Source organism: Poecile atricapillus, chromosome 4 (assembly GCF_030490865.1).
Source record: "Poecile atricapillus isolate bPoeAtr1 chromosome 4, bPoeAtr1.hap1, whole genome shotgun sequence".
NCBI classification, from domain to species: Eukaryota; Metazoa; Chordata; class Aves; order Passeriformes; family Paridae; genus Poecile; species Poecile atricapillus.
The window spans coordinates 54,783,404-54,808,580 of record NC_081252.1 but is presented as its reverse complement, the minus strand read 5'-3'; the positions used below and the strand labels follow the sequence as shown (position 1 = coordinate 54,808,580).

Below are 25,177 nucleotides of genomic sequence, written 5' to 3'. Positions count from 1 at the left end.
TGGGGACCATCTTTTCTTGAAGGAATTAATTTCTCATTTAAATATTAAATACTCATGGGAGGTCAGCGACTTTGTTAGTACCAAGCAAGCTCTATCCAAAGAGCAATGGAAAAGCTCCCCTTTGTCACCCTGAGCTGAGAAAGGCCTGCTTAGAAAAGTACTTCAGCCCACTGATACGGTGCTATTCGTCCAATTCATGTACCCGTTAGAGGTTGCTTTGAAGACTTTTTTTGTGCTCCTCTATGATCTCATTACTTAGATTCCATAATCAGATGTACACCCTAGAGATACAGTTTCAAGATACAAGAATTAATACATTGTGTCATTTACTACATGTCTCTCCCTTTTGATTCTTTCACAAGATGTCTTTTCAGAAGACAATTCTATGGAAGCAAATACTAATTTTCTCCTTAAATAAAAACAAAACAAAACCACAAACAAATCCAAACAACAACAACAACAAAAAACAACAACAAAAAATTTCAAATCATATGTTACTAAATTTTATAGTGTTAGACAGTTAAAAATATTGCAGTCAATAGTATGAATTTCAGAGTGTATCTTCTCTTTTAAAAATATCTCTCCAGCATTTACAAAGTAGTACAGAATATAAACAGAGGAAAAGCCTTTGCCAGTTCTCAGAATCCTTGTATCAAACAAAATCTGGAACAACAACAACAAAATAGACAAAACTTTGGTGTCCTTGCACTGCACAGAAAAACTTCCAAACTTCAGGAGTTTTACATTATCAGTTCTCCCAGTTCAGTCTTAAATAATTACACTGGGCATACACATATACAAAATAAATAGCTGCATATAAACAAACTATATTTCTTTATTCCCTCCACACTGTACAAATTACACACTTCAAAACTTTACTTTTGAATAGAATATATATATATAAAACACAAGAATATATATATATAAGCATTATGCTTCAGCCTCACGAAATCAACTGGAGGTTTCATGAAGTGCTCTGTTCTTCTGCAGCACTGTATTTAGTTCCTGAATCACATCTGATGGTAATTTACTATCTAGTTCCGAAGTAGTTTTGTTTGGTTTGTTTTTATTTTTCTTCGGTGTCTTATGTGATCTTTGGTGTAATTCAGGCATCCCTGAGCCTGCATCATATTCAGAAATCAAATTATGATGTGTTTTTGCATGATTTCGCACTTTCTCCTCCTTTCTTTCCAAACATTGTGCCACAATAGATGCTTTTTCTTTCAAGTTTTTTCTTTCTTCCAGAAGTTCATTATCATGGTGTTCACCAAATCTTGATTTTCCAGTTTGTAGTGCTATATGCTTACCAAACAAGCAAAGAGAAATAAGTTCATTCACACCATATTAAAAAAATGTTTAGACTGCAATTTTTGCTCATTAGTTTCACATAAATTTTAAAGAAAAAAAAACTTACTCAAGAGCTAAGACAGCAAGTCAGTTTTAAATTACCACAATTGTCCTATGATCATTTAGTAAGAATATTTAGTGACCAAATTCTCAATTAGTGGTACTTCTGAAATTTACATAAATGCAGCATGCCAATGAAGACATTTATTTTCATATAATCACAATTGATTTTTCATTCTACCACAGCAGACTAAATTTAAGTGTTTCACAGCAGATCCATATACTACTAAAGACTTAGAATTGTTTGATGGAATGAATACAACTGTGTATATTGCAGTTTTGATAATATAATGACTGAGCAACATGAATATATGAGAGGTGATTCAATCACATAAACATTTTCAGCAGCTGTTAAATACTAACTGGTATGTTATAAACACTGACTTTTTCAATTTGCATATTGGTGGGCTGTTTTCAAGTTCTTAAGCTGTAGAAAATTAAAGGTAAACCAGATGCTGCATCTCAATTTGCACTATTGTATTCTGGCTACTCAGTTGGTGTGGCAGTAGGTAGAACATTCCTTTTGTGGAACAGCCCGGAAGTTCTAAAGGAAAATTAGGTCCTGGAACACTTCTTTCATGCGTGGCATCTTTCTTGACAACCAGAAGGTAGAGAAAGCTGAGGGAGACTTTGGGTCTTTTTGTATTTCCTGTGTGGAACTTGTTCAGTTTGACTGCATTTTTTATCGAGTCAATTATCCACAGCATATGAGCAACTTGTTCCTTGGAATCTTAATACACCCTACATGTTAAAACAAACATCAAATACTACTCAAACATTAGGGAGGAGCTAGCTTAGATACACAAAATTATAGAATGGTTTGGACCTTCTTGTAGGCCTTTCTTGTATGACCTATTGTAAGTCAGTATGCTATTTGATGGTGCTTGAAAGAAAAGATTTTTCCTCATTCCTCAGTCTCGTATTTTGAAATGAAACCAAATACTTACTGCAGATACACAGCAATATCTTTCTATTGCAATTGAATAATTCTATATGAGAAATATGCATATTTTAAATGCACTATCCACATGTGCAACAAGTGGTGTAGAAATAACCAAAATGTTTTGGTTCTATTTTTTATTAGGATTCTTATTTATTGAGTCTTTCAAACCTTTGGCATTACACATTTATCTTGCTAACACACAATAAAACTGCTTCTAACACTGGGGGAAAATCAGGCATTCAATATAGACATTTTAAGCAAAAAATATAAATATTAAACTCAGCTTCTGGGTATCTTTGAGCTTATAGTGGTTTGGGGTTTTTTCTCCCCCAGTCATCTTTCTCTCACAAAGATATCACTTTTTTCACTGTTTGGAAAACTTTCAGTCTCTTTTCCTGTCTGTATAAATTGACGACATTTCTACTACAAGTTTACACACTGATCTGCAAATAGACCTCCATCTTTAAGAAAATGCTTGTTCCTGGTGTTACTTTCTAATGCTTTAAAACTGAAATATTCTTGTGAACTGAGATATTGGAGAAGTACTCAACTTCATGGAAAGACTGAAGGCATGGTCTCATGGTACATCTTTGTTTTAACTGACTCCACTGCTATTCAATATTTCTTCTTAATAAACCATATCATACATATCCTTTCTGACACTGTTTTACTGTTCATTCCAGTGTTAGCTTTCCACGTAAAAACAGTGTTAGTTTTTATTTTTCATTATGTATTTTTGTGTTAACCTTCCTAAAGTATGCAAAACCTTTTGCATAAAAATTCTAGATCATGTCATGTCATAAATAATGAAGATCGTGGATTTCTGAGTTTAAGTTTAAATGCAGACCTCCTCAAAGTTGCAGTGTGCAAAACATTACAGTCATCCCTAATAAAGCAAATTATCCACAAAAAAAACCTCCAAAATACATACAGTACTATAGGGCATTAAGGATTTTTAATAATGAAGCTCAAAATCCAATAAAACTTTTATCTTAGGATGTCTGAATTTGTAGCCAACTCAAAGAATGTACTAGATGTTTCAAGCGTACTTGCATAAAGAACAGGTAAGAGACACACCTAAGGGTTATAAAGTCTTTTGACTAACAAGACCTACAATTTACTTTCATCAAAGAAGATTGAAAGTACAAGGATCAGAAAGAATTTATTAAAAATTGCAAAAATAATTTTTGAAAGAAAGAAGGTTAAAAAGGATAAATTAAACAAAATTCAAAAGTTTGTAAACAAATTATAAAATACTTATATTCACACAGTTTTATACTCTTGTTGTTAGGCAGAGCAGAAATTCTTTCTGGAAGACAGTGTAACTCAAGATGGAATTGTCTTTTACAAAAAGCAGTATGCTTGCCTTTTGCTTTTGGTTTACTATGGAAAAAGTCAACTTTACCACTCTGTACCTGAACAACCATCTCTGCTAGTGGTGATAACACATCCCATATTAAATACCTCCATTCAAAATGTTCTAAAATGTGCAAGTAGCGATACTGCTGCAGTCAAAGGACCAAGCTGTTGTTTCAAGTTACTCACTGCTGCAGTCAGGCCTGTTATCACTACTATTCCCTAGTAGAAGAGTGCCTCCACTGCTTCATCTCAGCTGGAAGTAATGCAAGTTCTCCCCACAGGCACCAGTATCCATGTGTGGATACCAGGATCTCAAGCTAGTATGATAAGGTTCAGATATAGCACTAGTGCATGTAATGTAGTAACAAAGCTCAGTCTATTCAAAGAGTTGAAACTAAAGCCTCTTATTCTGCTTCGGGAGTAATAATAGTACAACTTAAATGTATCAAAGTTAGTTCCATCTGAGCCTTTCCATTATATTCACAGAGTGGATAACTAAAACAGTGCAGTTATTTTAGACAGAAAAAAAGACATTGTAAGATATGCATGCAGGACAGTTTTCAAGGATCTTATTAAAAATAAAGCCCATACTGTAATAATATGCATAATATTCCAGCTAAAAGTCTTATTTATTCCTAATGAACCATCTCTACTCAAAAAAAGTCCAAGCACACATAAAAGTCCATTATGCTTTACTGAACAGCCAGAGAGGTTATACAAGTTGAGACTACAATAGCTTTTTTACATTAAATTGTCCTAAATGTTCTTTTAATGACAAAATATTGGAAGAGACATTGACAATAAGAGCATCTGCATTTTATATTTATCCAGCTCTAGGGAGTTCATTATTACTGGACTACTTATTACACCATTGTGGTTAGAAGTTCCACATCAAGTTTAAACCCCACTTACTTCTGTATTCCCTCTGATTTTACAAGTGCTCTTCTCCTGATGAATGGGAATTAGAGGTAAGCCTCTGATCTTTGGACTTTTAGTTACGGACTGTTTTCTTGCTTTTCCAGAAGGTGGCCATATATCTGCATGCTGAAGAACAAAATGATTCCTTATTTTCCTTGTGGAATTTCATAAACACACAGAATTCTTTGGTATGTAAAACTCCCTTGGAAAAAGCTATATAATGCACATGCCCTCTTCTTGTGGGAGAAAGGGAAAAACCCTGTGATGATTTAAATTATGCTAATATTTTGTAAGTGATGCACAATGTTGAGTGAAAAGAACCAAAATGCCTCTACATAATTGTCACCTTATTAAACAATTTAGAAAAAATAATTGCTTAACCTATGATAACAACATGTTACCCAAAACACAACCTACAAATATGCAGATCTGTTTTCAACAGTAGTATTTTTTGCTTTAGTTCAACTGAAACATGTCAGTTTTGGGGAAAAACGCAAAGTTTCACTCTGAGGGAAAAACAAGACTGGGGAGAGAAGGGAAGTAAAAAACTATAAATTACTTACTGAACATTTCAAATTTGAGCACATGAGCTCACAGTCCTCAGGTAACATTAATGAAAACCAGAAAGACAGATTTGAGGACAAGGTATTTCAAGACTATTTTACTGAAAAATCAACAACACAAGATTCTGTGAATCAAACTTCGAAGGAAAGTGGCAAGACAGGACTGCAAATTCATGAAGCAAGTCTCTTCAAGACTGTATTTAAAAAAAAAAATTGTGGAGCTATGATCATACTTGCAGATGGTCTGCAAGTAAAAACAGCATTACCATTAAAAAACTATCAGAATCAGTGATTATTGACTCATGATGGTTGACTGGAAATTGGAAGCCTTGGTTCTAAATTTAGAAGAAGAGTTTTATAGACTCGTATCTTAATGGAGTAAAAATTCTCACACATGGTCTGACCAGGGAGACGCAAAAGTCTGTGATAAGAGTTCTCTCCAGTGACCATTAAGAACATTTTGTTCCAATGAAATGAGAAAGTATTATCTGAAAGAGCAGCTCTTGCCAACCAAAATCAGTTTATTGCGGATCAAGATACAACAAACAAACGCAGTCCAGAAAGTGATGGAGAAACTTTAATCAGCTTCTGAAGAAAACTGTCTGCCTTAAATCCCAGCAAGCCTAAGGAAACCATCCCTGTCAGTTAAGCAGCCCGATTTCCCTTTTGTGCCTGTAACATTTCTTAAAATAGAACTTTGAGAAACTATCAGAAATACTAGCAACATATTAGGCCACATAAAAAAATGCACTTATTCATACTTTTGAGCCCTCTGCTCAACTGCACCTCATGGTAATATAATGTGTACCCAGATGATCAAAGGCAAGGAAACTGGAAGAATACTATTGTGCCGTTCTTCATACCAATTAATTACTTCCAACTGTATGCTATGCATGGTCTTAAGAGATTTTGTACAGAATATTACAGAATTCAAGTATCATGCTTTTCAGGATGGCTGTGCATAGAACTCAAAGAAATATTGGTCCTACTTCAAACACTTACTATATACCAGCTTGAAATGGAAGATTAATAACCTCTGGGTTAACTTGATTGCCTGTATCAAAGTATTCTTGTCACTAGGTTACAGCAGTACCTACAATTTGCTATATATATACTCTGCACTATTTATACTAGAGGAATAAATATTTTCAGACAACAGGAAAAAAGCAACAATAGTACTACTATCTTAGTAATCTTAATTACTAATAAAGCTTTACTCTGCTCAAGCACTGAGGAGCACAGTAATACTGGTTTATGTCCCTCTTAATTGTACAATCATTCAATGGCAATGTCTTAATACTTCAAGACCAATTTTACAGTATTTTTCAATTTCTAATCTAAGTTATTCCACTGGCAAAGAAGATGTGCTGCCTGCACCCTCTCTTACATGTGTGTTCAAAAGCAGTGACAACATATACAATAAAAAAAATCAAGCTGACTTCCCTAAAGATGGTCTCAACTTGAAAATTCTAACTAGAAATAACCTCAGTTGACATTTACAGTTTTCTGGTCCAGAAATGGGATAATGTGGTAATAATTGTCTGCTGCTGTATGATACAAGACTTTTTAGAGATCTTATAGCAAACTCTACCAATATGAGGGACTGCATTCTTAAGGAGATTTTTCTCTGTCATGAAGTAGCAGATTGCAGTAACAACAATACACTAAATCTGCATCATTAGCACATCATTTCTTACATTGCTTATAGACTGACAATTTTACTCACGTCCAGAATGCTGGTAAAAAAAAAATCAACAATTTCCACAAAAAATCAAGACTAACCGAAAAAAAACCCTTCACTGTTATACTGCTAATTCATTGCACTGTTCATTTACTGGAATAAAGTGTTAAAAATACTAGTATTAATTAATAGAAATTTTTTTAATGTACATGATTTTTTATTTTTTTTTCTGTTAGAAAAAATTATCCTGGACATTGAGCAATGGCTTATAGTTCTTTATCTATATTGTCAAAGGAACATTCTACCTCTGCCTGAGCAGAATCCTAACAGACTGTCCTTCACTGTGATTTTATGTCAAAAGGACTTCAACAGTTACCAAGCTGGCATGAGTTATTTCTAAGTTTCGTATATCAATAACCTCTGAGCCTGTTTGCTGTGACACTGCTCATTTTATGCCCATGAGATGTATGCCAGCTGTTTCCATAGAAACAACAACAGTCACTTCAGTCGAGGGAGCTGAATAAGACAAGAATTTGGAAGTCTTACTTTCAAGGCAGGCATTATACTTCTAGCACTACTATCTATGAAAGTCAGATTCTGTTTTAGAAAGCTTCTAAGAAGTCTGTATTTCAACAGTCGTGTGCTCAGCCTACTTTATGCAACACAAAGCTCCCAGGTAATCATAAATCTAGCAATGTTTATTCATAGTGATATTCTGCAAAGCTCCTTGAACATCATGGGGAAAAATAAAAATCTGACACATCTGATACAAAATCCTGATGAAACCTTAAACTTTGTTCCAGGCTCCTGTCAGGCTGAGTTCTTCCCATCTCACTTACTTCCACTTCTCGAATGTAAATCTTAAACTCCATTTCCAGAAATGTGTTATATGTCATTCAAACATACCCTCCTTACAATCTCACAGCAAGCAGTGGAGTACTTAGTTTAGAATAAAGCCTACCCAACACAATGAATCGTCAGTGTTAACTAAGCTAACCTGGATACCAGAGAAATAAAGCCATATTGGCACAGCTCTTCAACAGGGCTAGTTCACACCACTGTGCTTTTAAACATGACACTCTTCCTTCTTGACTACTTTAGGAGCACCCAAACTAGAGAACAGAGAAATAGCACTTGGGTATTGTGGCACACAGACACACTCTTTAGTTCAATGGCCAGAATTTCATCCACAAGAGCTTTCAGCAAAGGAAACAACTGTCCTTTAAAAAGCTACTCTACAACAGAGCAGGGTGGGGTGGGGAAATGATGCCAGAATCTAATGTACTTACTCTCAAAGCACTCATAGTCTTCATGGACTAAGACACATCTTTTGGCATTTTTATTGCATTACGTATTCCAGAAATTTTGGCATATATAACACAAACATATTTAATGGGATTTTCTTAACAGAAGAATAAGTTACATTTTTTTATCAGATTAGTACCTGTGCCATAAAAATGCTGATCATCCACTCCATCTGCATATCTTGTCCATCACAACACATATACCTAGAACACAATACATAATTACCATGAAAAACAATGGAGACTCCAGTTAAACATATTAAAGAATAGGCTTCCAAACTATTTCAAATAGTGCTTACATTCATTTATGCTCTCTATTATTAACACTCCCAGAAAAAATAGGCATATATAAATACTTCAAATTATGACTTCACCTACTTTGAAGACAATGCCTGTGTTTCATTTTAAGCATGCACACAGGATTAAAATCTATCATTCTAACTTTATGACTATCGTTTGCTCTCTGGTCACAGAAGGAAGCCAGACACCTAAATCCAACAGATGAACCAAATGTATCAATTAAGAAGGTTTCTTTACTTAAAAAAAACAAAAATAAAATTAAACACAAAAGCAAAATAATGACCATTAGTTTTCAAACACTCTTATTTTGCAATTGAATATTTCAACGAATATGTTAACAGTGAAGTTAAACTAAGTCTCCGTTTCATGTTTACCTACCACTGGTGTTTTTCAGAAAATACTGCAAGTCCCCAGCTGAAAGAAAGAAGATTTTCAAAAATTAGTTCCATATTCCTCAAACTGCAGAGATTAATTACGTTTATATAGTCCTTTTAATTTGAAAAAAAATAAAATTAAGTTGCAAACTCTAAATGTGTATTGCAAATTCAGAATAAAGTGTTAGGTTTGAGGATGGATTTTGCTAATTTTCTCACAATTGATTCACAGTTAATGAACTTTCTGTTCTAGACAAAGGGTTATAGTAAAGGACTGCAGATGACACCTGACTACATGTCTCATTTTTGCTGTGGCTATGCTTTCTAATAGGTGCTGGAAATAAACTGAAGATACCTGGTATAAAGTCCACTATAGTGTAGAAGTTACACAGTGAAAAGAGATATGCTTATACTATAAACAAAAGGCATCACATGATTTTATAGGAATTTAATAATTGCTAGGGAAAAGAAAAGGGAGCGGGTGCACAATGAAGTCTCTGAGGCGAAACAAACAGACACTCCTGGAGACCCAGAAGAGTAAGCTCCGCTTTTGAAAGTAGATTAAAAATAAACCTCAAGGTAAAAAAAGACCTGCAAAGACTCATTTACATTATCTTTTTACTCATACTTTGGACTAATCTCCTACTCATTCTGCACTTGAATTAAAAAAAAAAAAGAAACTTTGCAAAAAAGCCACCAATGTTTTCTTTAACGTGGCTAAGCTTTGAAATTCACCAATCTTTTTGGGGTGTTTTGATTTGCCAACTGTAAAGGAAAAGTTCAAGCAGATCTGTTTAAAGGCTACAGCCAACCTAGACTCCCTCCGGGATAAGATCCTATGTGCATTGTCTCAGTATCTCAAAGCTTTGACCGAACAAGAACTGGAAACATCTGAGAAAAACAGGTGTCATTTTTCACTGCTCTTTTCCTGAGAGATAGTTACTGATGTTTGTAAAGGGCACTGTAGTCTTCAGCTAACAGAAACATCAAAATAACAAAGATCCTGAAAAAGGAAAATCCTCTGCTGAGCAACAGGAACTGCCAGGAAGGGCCATGACTAGCTGGTTTTCTCTTCTCTCTTTTTACCTGGTGCCAGGCAAGTGTGTCCACCAATGACATGCAGGACATATACCAGAAAACAAAGCGAGCCAGGAGCGACCACATCCAGAAGAGATAATAAATGCACTTTAGATTATGAAAAGCCAATCAATAAAGTAATTTCCTAGCATAGATTAGTTAACATGAAAACAGATATAGGAACAGAACAAATAATATTACATGGGTTAATTTAATTCAGCATACTGCTGTAGACTTCTTGACTTTTCCTTGCTCCACAATGTTCTATGCTACACTTTACTGATGATACTACAACACTTTTTAACACAGTGTTTATTTTCTTTTCTATTCTTACTTTGTTGGTGGCTTCATTTTCCTTTTCACTCCAAGATAAATCTTCAGAGAATTGACAGGCAACACTTTTTCAGGTTTGCTAGCCTGCAAATAAAGTAAAATTCTAATTATTGTATCAGGAATGTGCCAGAGAGAAAATGCCACATGACTGATTTCACAGTTCAGTTTCTTTCCTGGAGTGCACCCCCATTTTCTAGGAGGTTATTAAAATATTTTGGCTCTTTCTTTTCCATTAAAAAAGTTTACCAATCACTGTTATAGGAAGCTGACTGATTAAGAACTTAAGGTTCACATGAAATCACAAAACTTTAACATAATTACAATAATTAACATGTAGTGCTATATATGAATACAAACTCTTGAAGAGAGACAAGACAAGAAGACAGGAAATGGGATTGACCTCTGTTAAATAACCTCTTCTATGGAATGGTGAGCATTTTCTTGAGATCAGAGTTTGGGTTGGAAGGGACTTTAAAGATCATCGAGTTCCAACCCCCCTGCCATGAACAGGAACATCTTTCACTAGACCAGGTTGCTCAGAGCCCCATCCAGCCTGGCCTTGAACACTTCCAGTGATAGGGCAACCACAGTTTTTCTGGGCAACCTGTTCCAGTGCCTCACTACCCTCACAGTGAAGATTTTTTCCTAATATCCAATCTAAACCTGTTCTCAGTTTGAAGGCATTCCCTGTTGTCCTGTTGCATTACACTCTTCTAAAACATCCCTTTCCATCTTTCCTCTAGGCTCTTTTCAGGTACTAGAAGGCCACAAACAGGCCTTTTCCAGGCTGAAAAACCTGGAGTCTGAACAAACTCAGTTCTCTCAGCCTGCCTTCACAGATAAGGTGCTCCACCCCTCCAATCGACCTGGTAGCCTCCCTTGGACTCACTCCAACTGGTCCCTACCCTTCCTGTGGTGGGACCCCAGAGCTGGTGCAGCCCTGCAGGTGGGATCTCAGCAGAGCAGGGCAGAAGGACAGAATCCCCTCGCTGGCCCTGCTGCCCACGGTGCTCTGGATGCAGCCCAGGACACGTTTGGCTCTCTGGGCTGTGAGTGCCCATGGCTGGGTCATGTCCAGCTTCTCAGCCAGCAGCACTTTGAGTCCTTCTTGGCAGGGCTGCTCTTGACCTGCTTATCTCCCAGCCTGTGTTGGTATCATGAGCTGACCCAAACAAGGTGCAACACCTTGTACTTAATATTGTTAAACCTTCTGAGATTCCCTAGAGCTTACTTCTCATGTTTGTCCAGGCCCTTCTGGATGGCATCCTGTCCCCCATGTGTACCAACCACACCCCCCTCTTGGTGTCAATCTGCAAATTTGCTGAAGATGCACTCAACCGCTCTTTCTGTGTCATTAATGAATACATTAAGTAGCACCAGTCCCAGTAAGGAATTCTGAGGGACACCACACGTAACTGATGTCCATTGGGACTCTGAGCCATTGATCACTACCCTCTGGATGAGACCATCCAACCACTTTCTTATCCATCTAACCGTCCACTCATCAATTCCATCCCCCTCCAATTTAGAGAAAAGAATATTGTGAGGGACTGTGTCAAAGGCCTTATGTAATTTCAGAAAAATGACACCTGCAACTCTTCCTCTGTCCACTGACATAGCCGACTCATCATAAAAAGCCACTAAGTTGGTCGGGCAGGACTTGCCCTTGGTGAAGCTGTGCGGACTGACTCAAACCCACAATCCATGGTTTAGTCAGTGCTTCATCCATTAGGCCACTGGGGCCGCTAAATCAGAATGAAAAAAAAAAAGCAAATTATGTCTTCGAACAACCCACAGAAGTCGCTGGGTAACATATCCTGACCCTTATGGGACTCTTATGGGGAAGGCAGGGCTTTGCTCTTCCTGGTATCTTCAGAAAGGGCAGTTCAATAAGACAGAGGAAATCCACCTAGTTTCTGGAAAACACCAGTATTAGGACTTTCAGAGGAACCTATACAGGACAAAGAAATGGGACAATAGGGATCTCATTAAATTTAACAATGATAGATCCAAACTCCTGCACAGGTGAAGGAAAACCCCCTTCAATGACAGAGAGTGGGAGGCAGGTCTGCTGACAGGGACCTGAGCATGCTGGTAGGTGTCAAGCTGAGCATAAACCAGCAGAGTATCCTAAAAGCAAAGCTGGCCTCATTTTCCTGAGTTAGCAGAAGCACTCTGAGTAGGTGAAGAGTGATTCTCCTCCTTTCTTCATTATATATGTGATTGTTATCTTTTGGGTCCTTGAGAGAAAAGAAGAGCAAGTCATCTGGAGAGGGTTCAGCAGGAGCCCACCAAGCCATCTGGGGGCTGGAGAACTTGCCCTGGAGGAGAGGCTGACCTAACAGCAGCCTCCCAGCGCCTGCAGGGAAGTTAAGAAGCAGACCGAGTGAGGCTTTTTATGTTGTGAGAAGACTACACCTAAGGACAGACAAACCTTCCGCCATGAGGACAGTCAGGTACTGCAACAGCCTGCCCAGAAAGGTTGTGTAATCTGTCCTCGGGGTTTTCGAAGACTTTAACTGATTAAAGCCATGAACAACATGTCCTGACCTCAGCAGCTATGCCTGCTGTGCACAGGAAGTTGGACAAGGATCTCCTGAGGTTCCTTGCTTGCTCCTTCTTGAACAAACTACCTTTAGTCAATCTACAGCAGACATACACTCAGAGTAGGTATGAGAACTGAATGTGACTGGAAGATGAAGTGCTGAAAGGAAACAATAAATGCACACTATTACAGAGAAAAACCAATATTTAACACAACACAAAAGCATTCCTTTTGTACTTTTAGGTCAAGTGTTTTAGCTTTCAATTTAGAAAAAAATACACCAAAGAACAAATCTTATCGTCCCAGTACACAAAGCTACTCCCTAATGTTTACTGTCCCTGGATTCTCAATTTCCCATTCTGCACCTTTCAATTTCTAACACTCCAGTGTGGGGAAAAATAGACACTTAAGAGAACTTAAGAAAACAACAAAACACGCAACAGTTTTATGGTTGGTATTCTTGTGTAACTTCCAGCTCAAAAGAAGGGTACTGTCAGGATGAAAAAATACCCCTGCAGAACATACTATTAAGTTAAACAACTGCATACTTCTCACAATAATGCACCTTAAGGGAGCCATTTCTCTGTCTGTGAACTTATCTCTTAGCAAAAGAACATTAAAGAGGTAAATTATTTCAGTCAATTAGCACAATATACTAATTTAGCATACAGTATTCATGGAAACTTTCAATGTTTTTGATAATTGCTCTTGAACAAGAGAAACACTGAACAGAATGTATCTCCACCTGCATATACAAAGTTAATTTGCTGTTAATGAGAATTTATAAATTAATTAGTACATGTGGTCTTATTAACTACAATTTTCCATCTGCAATGTCATGCTTTCCTACTATTCATTTCTAAATATGACTAAAATTAAACCAAGATTATTCATCATAGATTAATATCTCTCAAAAGAAAGTAAAAAAACCCTCATATACTATTTGATCAAAATGGTATTGCCATTTGCATTATAAAAAAAAAAAAGTAAAGCCATTGAAAAATAAGTGTTCAAAGCACCTCCTGATTTGGGGAATTCAATGTTTTATAAATTAGAATGGATTAAAAAGGAGATTATAAAGTGGTACAATAATCCTGTCATAAATTCTTCCCAAGACACTAATTAAGGTTTTATGGGCATATTAATTTATTCTCACATATGTGACAATCTGAGTTTTAGCACTAAATTATCAGACACTATTTTTGACATTCTGAGGTCACTCTAATTAAGATTGTATCCACAGCTTCATAAGAAGACACAGTACATTAGCTTACGTGAGCAATGGATACACCTTAAAAAATCCACCTTAGGACGGTCAGTAATATACATCTGTATTTTCTGGATGGGAAAAAAAACCGCAGACAGCAAAAATAAAAGCACTTGAAACTTCATTTTTTTTTTTTTTTTAAACCTGAAATTATTGGTACTAAAATGAAAACACAGTTCATGATCGATATTATTTGGCTTTATAGTTAAATACAAGCTGCGTACACTCACACCCACTGTTTCAAGAAAACTGCCATGAAATATTTAAAATTGAACCCTTCCTGCTATTAATCATGACTAAATTCACTTCTATGCAATTCTGAGGTATATCTAACGTAATTATCAGTACTAGTTTTTAGAGGGTTGAGAATACATCTGAAAATTGTTGCTGGGAAGCAGGGAAATATTGTCCTGGTGTATTGAGAGTTATTGTTTCCTATAATCTCTTCTATCATGAGTTGTGTGTCTGTAAGAACTCTGTTGCTTGAACTTTTAAGGGCTTTGTGTGAAATACCAAGAAAAAATGGCATGCACTCATTTCAGTTCCATATTACTTCTGCTGCAGCTCTCTACAGCAGGTTTTCAAATAATTTTAGTGTCAGCACAAAGCACCATATTGCTCTATGTTTAATTTTTAAAGCTTACAGTAATGCGTAACTACAACAGCTAATTGACAAACACACACAAACTCCTTCTACTAATGCAACTGTGAAACAGCAAAAGTCTTGTATGTCAACCCCAGATTGCAGAAGTTGCCATTTAATATGAGAAATGTTATCTGTTTGCCTTCTTTTTTCATGCAAAAAAGAAAGCTTAATGCAAAGCCTGTTGGAGAGTTTGTCTGCTGTACCTTCATATCCTTATAAAGAAGCAAGTTTCCTTCCCGTAACACAAAGTAACGGTCTTGAAATTTGTTTCCAGACAGTAGTTTTGTTGGCTCTTCCTTGTACTTCAGATTGCCTGCTTTCACACTACCTTTCTCATTTTTTTCTAGAAAAAAAGGCATTTTGTTAGAAGTTTTTACAACAGTGGAATCTCCTAGCTTTTAAGTATTATTACATATCAAAACCTAAAATTATATTGGTAAAATTGATTCATTATTATGCTATATATATAGAAATAATTATATTAGTTATATATGTATAAATACACACACATATATATGCTCTATATTACATTTCAATAAATAATGAGTATTAATATATTCTATATTGATAAGGAGGTTATTCTTACATATACATGCCACTATTGTTTTAATCATTGGTGGGAAAAAAGTCTTTGTTTCACTTCTATGATAACATGCAAAGAATCTACCAACAAACTTTAATTCAAAGAATGTTTTCAGCATGTAATGTGCAGTTACACCCAAGGGTATGACATGGATACTTCTAATCTGTGTGCTTAAGTGAAGCAAAACATTTCAATAAAGATCTGATTTTATCATGAGTCTGTCTGGATTTTTCTGTTTGTGTTAAAATACACACAAACTCACATATATTTCATTTTCATAAAACTCCAAAAAAATACCACCTCCCACACAAACCCAAACAGTAACTTTGGAGTCAGCTTTATAAAGCATTTAACTTTGTACTGAGAAAGTTTTTATTTGAAATAGAAAAATACCAGAGCTATCAAAGGCTTTCAGTGTTAAAGACCAGATTTCTCAGTGCAGTCTCAGCAATTTAAAATCCTAAATAAAATCATGCAAAGAAGTATCACTGGTACATATAAACTACTGCACCACCACTTCATGTTATTTTTAGGTTTCCTATTCTGCTCAATAAATTTAAAATAAAAAATAATAAAAAATATATTTTTTCACTACTTTATCAGCTTTTGCTAGTAAGTACCCTTCCCCAGCAAAAATTTCTGAACACTAATTACAGTCATTGCCATGCTGCCACAACTCATGCATATAAACTGAAACTCAAACTAAAATGGCACTTTCATAGTTAAACTAAGGAAGAACAAAGAAAAAGACAATAATTCCTATTGTCTTTGTGACAGAACACAGAATTCAGCAGAATTCTGAAGTATTCTATTCACCCTGAGGTAAACAGTGCTGGAAGCAGACTGTGGCTATGAAAAGAGTGCATGTAGGTAGATGTAGCCTTCTCCATTCTACTGAATACCATTTTACCTTGAAGACAAAGCCAGATTAACAGGGTTAATAATTCCTTTATCCCCAGACACTGCAAGACTACTACTTACTTATGCCGTATGTTGGCTTTCACCACCTATTTTTAGCTAAGTGTCGGTACTTCCTGTAAATCATTCATTTACTTAGGAAATACTGAACCAACTTGTTCAGGAGTCACAGAATGACTCCATATTAGTTTCAGGATAAGAAATAAAACTGTGATGTAAAAGGGGTGTATTGAAATATGGTGTAATGAAAATCTCATCCTTACCCAAGTACTCAATTGGTTTTTATCACTAAAACTCCACTTAGACTGAGCATCCAACATCAAAACTCTATTATTAGGAAGCAGCACATGATAAAATATCAAAAAATAAGAATCTAAATCCAGAATCAATACATTTCAACAATTAAAAATAGAAATTACTTAGAAGTCCTCAGTTATAAGTGCAAATATGCATGCACAGTTAAAAAAAAGTGATGTATTCTCTCTTTGCTTGTAATAGTATTTATTTCATGTTCAGAACAGAATATGAATCCTTATCCACACAATTACAAGCACTTTTTTCTTTTTCTTTTTCATTTTTTTAAAAAAACTATACAAAATGAAGTAGCAGAGTACTTAATGAGAGTAGCAGGATACTTCCACATCTGTACCAAGCTAGAAGATTTTAAATTTCTGCACATAGCTCGCAACATGACAAAAACTCGTTTTAAACTTCACAGCACTCCTATGGTAGTGAATCTGTCAAACACTTGATACTTACAAAGATATCAGAATAGCCTGAAGTAGGAAAAAAATAATTCTCTAAATTGATGATATTCCATGTACTTTAGAAGCTAGCATTTCATTAAGTAAACCTAAAACAGTAAGATGTGTCCTAATCAGAACGTATTTTTCAGACACAAACTTTACAAAACATGCTAAACTTGCTCAAACTTTACAACTAGGAAGTAAGTACACTTAATCCATGCAGGATTGATCCACCTATGGTTTAGAAGCTTGCATTTCAAAGAATATCTGAATAACAGCTCCTGTTCTCAGAAATCAATACTTACCACTTAAATTATACAACACCGTACTGGAAAAATTTCAAGGACCTATATACACAGACCTTAAAGTAAACTTTAACAAATAAATAATATTTGGTTTTCTAACAAATACAACTTTAATATGAGAATTTTTTAGGTAACAAGAAGAAAAAGGGTCTTGAAATAGAATTAAGCTGTCCTGAGTATCCCTTATACCAAAATACAGTGCACACATCGCCCTACTGAACAGCACTTGAAAGAGTGCTCCTACAACAAGTATGAAAAGCTATGGAATAAATTGTCAGGAACAAGTAACTGAAGAGCTGGAATAAAGTAGAAAACTCACCATAAATTTGCTGAAACGTATCAATACAAATAAATACTTTTTCCTTGAAAAGGAAAGTTGGTTTCTATACAAGAAAAAACATACATCTAGACCTCAGTACAAGGTTTGGATTGTAGAATCACAAAATGGTCTGAGTTGGAAGAGACCCGCCAGAATTATATAGTCCAACTCCTGGGTGAATGCCCCACATAGGGATCAAAAACCCACAACCTTGGTGTTATTAGCACCCTGCTCTAAACGACTGAGTTCAGATGCAGAACATGAGAAAATATTTTAAAATGGACAAGATGAGAATAAGTCTCAAAATTAGGAATATATTACATATAAAAAACATGGGAAAAGTTGCACTGACAGAGAAGACTGTGGTAAATTGCCAAAATGAAATGAGGCTAAAAGAGCTGTTCCTTGGGCTCACTATGGAAACAACATTATTTCAAACAACATTATACACTCAGGAAGAAAAAGGAGAAAAGTTCTGAGAATGAAAATCTCTTAGGTAATACTAACAGAAAAAAAAAAATTCAGGAATATAATAGTCTTTAGGATTATTAAATAAATCAGGGAACCAAGGAATACTCTTGGCATTAAATTACAAACGTCATATGATCACAGTCCTATTAATTTTACTGCAAAGTAGGAGGACATGCATTCACCCAGTTGCCCATTTGTATGGGCTGAATCTACTCTTAAAAAACAAACTTCAAACCATAGCGGTTGCACATCTGCCCTCAGCCCTATTTTTCAGTGATAAGGAGTTACCCACACGTAGAGCGTAAAAGACAGAAAAGATCTCCCGTTCTTCCTTCAAGCTAGCAGTTATTTCTCAAGTACTTTGAGATGGAGAGCCTCACCACAAGTACACCTTGTACCCTAGACATTGGGAACATCCCTGCCCTAATGACTTCGCTCTGTATATTTTCTCATTCTGACACTATGTAGTGATGGATTCACAAGATTACTCTGCCATGTCGAGTTTTCAGACATCAACACTGCAAGTCTGAAATATGGTAGAAATTTTCCTTTTCAAACCACTGAGAAAACCAATACAATTTATTTGATAAGGTTTTAATTATTTTAAACATAAAAAGCATCAATAAACAGTCAAAAGACAGTGTGTCTATACTAAGATCAAACTGAATGGAACTGATGCAAAAAATTACTGTGATAGGCTGGGAGAACAAATGGATGTAAAATCTAGGAGACCGGAAGGAGTACAAATAGCAGCAGATCACTTGACTACATTTTGTAAACTGACACTAGTCTAATCCTTATGTGTTTCTTAGAGCAGTGATTCACACAATCCTTATGACCCATTCCCTTTTCTGATTATATCTCAACACACTCCTAGTGAGGTGATGAGAGTTCATATATCAAGCTTTTAATGAAGTAGGCCATTTCTCTCCATTCATGATCTGCTATCACACATTTATTGACAGTGAAACGTAACCATAAAAGTCATGAACAGCACACTTGTTCAGGTTCGTTCACATTTATGAAATATGCTTTTACAAAAATAAAGCATGGTGGAAGAAGGCCATTACTTTCAGAAGAGTTAAGTACAATAGTGTAAATTTTACTTCTTGAAGTCAAGACGAGATATATAGAATGGAACGATTAACATTTCCATGTATGAGAAAGAGACGAAAAGGTAGATATATTTGAATGTGTCATTAGATAAAATAAGATGAACATTAAACCAGGCATCATGTGTTACTATCACACATTATACACTGATAGCACACAGGATTTCAACTTCTTGAAAACAGGATATAATTTCTGAACTCCTAAATTCCCACTTCGCACAAAGCAGATAAAACATATTATATAGGAGACTTAAAGCCAGGTATTGTGTGGAGGAAAAAAAAAAAAAGATCAACTGGGGCAATGTGTAAACCATATATTTTGACTATACACTTGATCTGTATTTTAAGTGTCAGCTCCCTTTTAAAGACATACTCTCCAAATTATTCAGTTGCTTGAGTATGTAATTCAAATGAGTATGTCACCTGCGATACAGCAACCCTGGACATACACACAGTCTGGGGAATGAGATGCTGGAAAGCAGTGCCATGGAAAGGGACCTGGGGTTCCTGGTCAACGGCAAGGTGACCATGAGTCATTGTGCCCTGGCAGCCAGGAGGGCCAAGCGTGTCCTGGGGGGCATCAGGCCCAGCATGGCCAGCTGGGCAAGGGAGGGGATTGTCCCACTCTGCTCTGAGCTGAGGCAGCCTCATCTTGAATAGTGTGCAGCTCTGGGTGCCACAGTGGGAGAAGGATCTAAAGCTGTTAGAGAGTGTCCTAAGGAGGGCAACAAAGATGGTGAAGGGCCTTGAGGGGAAGCCCTCAAGTGTAAGGAGTGGCTGAGGTCACTTGGTTTGTTCAGCTTGGAGGAGACTGAAGGGAGACGTCATTGCAGTCAAAAACTTCCTTGTGAGGGGAGTCAGAGGGGCAAACATTGATCTTTACTTTGAGGTGACCAGTGTCAGGATAATGGTATGGTCTGAAGCTGTAAAAGGGAAGTTTAGGTTGGGTATCAGGAAAGCTTCCCCCAGAGGGTGGTTGGGCACTGGAACATCTCCCCAGGGCAGTCGTCACAGCACCAGCCTGAGAGTTCAAGAAGCAACTCTCTCAGGCACATGGCATTGTCCAGTATAAGGCAAGGAGCTGGACTTTGATGATCCTTCTGGGTCCCTTCCAACTCCTCAGAATATTCTGTGATGGATTCTGTGAAATTGGCTTCGTAATTTGGAGGCATCAAATTAGATAATAGAAATTTCTATTAGTATACCATAGCTATATAAATATACTTAAACAATATGTCTTAGGTAAGAGCAGTTTCAAGCTTCAGAGTGTGAACTGACTGCAGAATTTCTGTACACCTTCATATTTCAATGGGAGAGCTTATAGTTTGTAGAAACAAACATCCATAATCTCTGTGTTTTTATAGGGAGTCACCACCACAACCCTCTGTAAATCTGTAATTTTTATGAAGTAGCAGTAATTTAGTTGTTCTGGGACACTTTGTTCCACTGAAAATAATTGCTACCCTTGTTTTTCCATATAAAATAACTAAGTAAAAAAAAAAATAAATTACATACCACTGTAGAGATTCACCATGTCTGCTGTTAGAAATCTCTTTATTATTAGATATGCAGTGCCAGGCTCTGGTAGTGAACTCCAGTGAAGAACTTGTTCTAGTACATTCTCTGTATAATGCAGAGGACGTTCTAAAAAATGCCAAAGAAACAACACACAGAAAACTAGAATTAAAACAAAAGAGAAAACCCAACAATTTTGGAGGCACTCAGAAGTTACATTTGCCTGTACACAACAAGATCTCATTGACTTTAAGCTACAGAAGAAAAATACTGCTTTCAAAATAAGACAATTAGGCACTTCATTGACAGTACCTTTGCTGGCAGCACTTGCACAGGTAATGAATATAAAATTAAACAACCGGTAGCCAAATTTTCAGTGACTCTTTCACACTGCTTTCACACTAAATACAAAAGTAAGGACCTATTACAGGGCATGCCTAAATATGATCAAACAGAACTGAGGCCTTCAGCTATACTGTGCCTTACTGACCTATGCTCAATACAAAAATGAAACATCATAGCTATCAATTCTCTGCAATCAAAGAACCAAAGAATCTGGAGTGATCACAGTGAAAAAAAATGCCTCCAACTGGTATGTATTATACTGTGTGTTATTGATCAAAGCAGACTGAAACAGACTCCTGGTTTCATTAGATTCCTTTTACTAGAGAGAAAAAACATATGGTCTTACTAGGTCTTCTCCCTGTTGCTGTGGTTAAGGAATATCCAAACTTCCACCTGTGTATTTCAATGTTGTACAAAAAGTGCAGGAACATTAAACTGCCACTGAAGGCATGACCAGACTGTATGTGTGCCCTCCAAATCTTCAGATGCTCAAAGTTTTTGATAGGCATCATCCACCCTAGAAGAGAAACTCTGAGACCCAGCACAGAACTGAAAAACTGCAGTGATAAGAAAGCCCAGCCAGTACTCCATACAAACCGCATTTCACCTACCAAATGAAGGCAGAAAAGATCTTGCAAGAAGTCCCTAAATCTGCATTACCAGATCCTGCAGTAATCTGGGTGTCACATGAACAGCAAAGCCTGACACAACACTGATATGAGTGGAGGAAGACACTCACATCCTTGAAGGCTTTCACCTGCTCAGCAGCAAGCACCTGCTGTAATTCATGAACCCACAAAAGCCTTAACAATGACTTTGTGGATTCAAGTGTCATTTTATCTCCAAAGAGAGATTTTTCCAAAATATTTGTGTTTCCATTTGCATACCAATTTATGTGGGTCAGGCCTTGAGAAGAGCTGGGTATGGCTCCTGAAAAGTTGCACCTCTGTGACACTGTCATGTTGGGTCACACAGTCTAGCCACGTCCCTTGAGTACTGAAGGGCAAAGTATGCAGCCATAATCTCATTTTTCATTCCTGCTATGGTAGATGAATATGAAATGTCAACAGCTGCTTTGGGACGTTCCAGCACTACGGTCTATCAGAATGTATTTTCTAGAACACCTGAACACTAGAGCCTCAGAAAGCAGCAGCCACAAATAATGCACTTAAGTGACAGAAAAAAACACCCTAATTTGGGATGTAAAAATACCTATGCTACCTGTAGAGCTGTGATACTAGCTATTGAAAGGTTTCACTATTCAGACTTAACACCGAAGCAGCCTAACAAGAATACCATTTTGTAGATAGCAGCTCAACCCCTACTTTATTAAAACCACTTCTTCTGGCCCTTTTGTTTTAAATAGTCAGACTCCTAAATTTTTGGGGAACAGTGGACTCTGATGTGATAAAGCTTAAACAACTGATGCCTTTGTATGTTGTAATGCAGTTAGGAAAAATGGTATGACTCAAAGAATGTACCCCCGAAAATGTAGACTTGTAAGTTCTTTCCCTTATCTTGTTCTCCCCAGTTCCCCTTATTAGTTGTGTAAATTCCCCCACACCCCTTTCCCCTGCCTTGAAAAAGAGCTGCTTATCGATACCTTTCCTCTTTCCCTGCTGCCATCTCACCCTGAAGGATCTCAAGAAATAAAACTGCAACTGCCATCTCAGCAAAGGGAAAGAGCCTCGTTTTTAGGGCCTCATCTGGCAAGCCTCCCTGGCCACTGTGGGGTGGACAGTGGTAATGGAGGGGCTGGGGACAGAGTTATAATAGCATTTGTACAAGAGAGAAAATCCACTTTAAGTAGAAGAATTTTTCAAATCAAAGGCAGGAGACTGGTAAATCACCACATCTTCCTAGAACACGAGCACTCCCACAGTAAACACCTACTGTTTTATTTATAGTTACATTTAAGATCCTCTGTCATCATTGATTACATGGTACATAAATCATCATGCAGAAAACCATTAGCTATTTTACTGGTAACACACCTCATTTACAAACTATCCATCAATCACATATTATTAAAAAAAATATATATAAACCCCCTATTTTGTCAAAGCATATGGTATTAAATATTCTGCATTAGATTTGATAAAATCATCAATTATTGCAACTCTTCTACTTGCAAATAATTTAGCTGATTTTTTAATGTTGCAATTCTAGTATTTTGAACAGCAAGCAGTCAACACATACATTCAATTACCCTTTCCTTCACTTAGGTCATCATATGCTAGGAAATATCCTAAACCAGTCATTTTCACCTTAAACATTAACTATTAGCAGAAAACTACTTTCTAGAAAATATGATTCTAATTTTCTTGCTTTCTTAGGGGTTGCTTTTCTGACAGTATATATTAAAAAGTAAAATAAAAACTTAAAAAGTAAAAAAATTCAGAGCTGAGTGTAACAAGCAGAATACCACCACGCACATGCAGCAGGAAAAAAAGCAGAAAATTTATTTTTATCAGAAAGACACAGTGATTATTGATGTACATTTGAAACAAATGTGCAAATGTTTTTCTGCCATTATGTGTCAGCATCTCAATTAATTTGCAAATGCCTCAGATGGTGTTTGTCAAATGACACTAGTAAAATCAACTTCCAGTAGGGAAGACTCAAGTAGTCTTTTAGTTCTTCAGCGTCACATTTGGACCAGACATTATAGAACTAATTTTCTCTGTGTTCCCACCCTCTGCAAACCTGTTAGGTTCAGCCATAGGATCACAGGAGTCTACCTTGATGAGTGTCTCTTTACTACATCATTTTTATTTTGAAACAGTAATTCATTTGTTCTGATGCACTTATTCTTCCAGAAAGGGATCCATGAAGAAGACATTTCATCAACACAGTCTCTATTGACAGAAGTCAGGTGATGAATTAGGACTTAATTTAGTTTGGTTTTTCATTGGTTGTTTTGGATTTAAAACACTGGTGTGCAATTTCAACTTTGTGTTGGAAACTGTTCTTTCAGTAGGATGCATTCTAATATCCTGCCCATATTTATGGTGTTATGTTATTGTGTTAGGGCCTCTGGTGTCTCACTCTTAGCTTTATTTTGTCCTCTACAGTCATTAGCTCACACATTTCAATGCCCCACTAAAATATTAGTTGTTGCACCTAAATACCTCAAGAAGTTGTTGTGGGGTATATCTGTTTATTTACTTTTATGTTCTCTTGGCTGTATCTAGTTTACTTTTCATGTAAGCGTCATATATCAACTTTAAGAAAATAAAATTACATTTTTTTTCCATTATTCAGTCTAAAGAAATATGATTTGTACTGCACTTGTAGGAATTATCAGGACTCTTCCAAAGATAAGAGATGCTAGCATTCTTTGTCAGTTGTCACCCACATCTACGAATCTGCAAAGGAACTCTGTATTACAATTCTATACAGCATCACCAACTCTAAGACGTGAAGAGGACTCAGGATAATTTATTTTGAGTTGAAAGGGAGAATACACTTCCATTCTAGTTTTTTATATTGCCAGGCTCAAGACTGAGTACGTAAGTAATATTAGTAAAACTGAAGGAATTACTGTAAGCACATCTTAAAATTAAGTACAACGGAACTAATAAAAATTATTAGACCGACGTTTAGTAATCTTATTTTGTCCACTTTCTTATTTTTTCTTGACTTGAAAATAGGTATCTTCACTATAGAAAAAAATAAGTCCACAGTCCTCCTCTGTAACATGAGAACAGTTAAGAGCAGCAGCTTACTAGGAAATGGAAATACATGTTGCATATTTCTGTCCCCATATATTCTTAAAAAAATCCTTAAGATTACCTTAGGGAATATTCATCAAAATATGTTTTAATTAAAAAAAGAAAACTATTACTTTATTTTAGGTATCTCTAAAAATAAAATTCTCCAGCATTTTAAACATGCTCCAGCATATATAAAGTATTCACAATGTTAAAACCTCTTTACCATTCATGAATATTGTTGCCATGTGACATTTGCTTTTGTTGGCAGCAGAACCATATTTCAAACAAATTTTTCAAGATTCTGCTAGACACACCATAATGCCACTTGCCAAAAATACACATTAAAGTGTGTAAGGAATTACATGCTTTATGCCTTTTTTCACCTATGTACATTAAATATTTGAATAAAACAAATAAAAAAGATCCTAAG

General features: G+C 36.2%; 1 protein-coding gene across 1 annotated transcript in view; it reads right to left on the bottom strand.

Annotated features, from left to right (window-relative positions):
* Window positions 1–529: 529 nt before the first annotated feature.
* The window catches only part of ARAP2 (ArfGAP with RhoGAP domain, ankyrin repeat and PH domain 2), a 108,384-nt gene continuing 83,736 nt past the window's right edge, over window positions 530–25,177 (bottom strand). The window contains exons 26-32 of the mRNA XM_058838005.1: window positions 20,687–20,815; window positions 14,921–15,060; window positions 10,261–10,343; window positions 8,854–8,889; window positions 8,316–8,379; window positions 4,622–4,753; window positions 530–1,302 (exon numbers count right to left, since the gene is read on the bottom strand). Of these exons, the coding sequence (XP_058693988.1) occupies window positions 952–1,302; window positions 4,622–4,753; window positions 8,316–8,379; window positions 8,854–8,889; window positions 10,261–10,343; window positions 14,921–15,060; window positions 20,687–20,815 (935 nt within the window). The 3' untranslated portion in view covers window positions 530–951. The remainder of the gene's footprint in view (window positions 1,303–4,621; window positions 4,754–8,315; window positions 8,380–8,853; window positions 8,890–10,260; window positions 10,344–14,920; window positions 15,061–20,686; window positions 20,816–25,177) is intronic.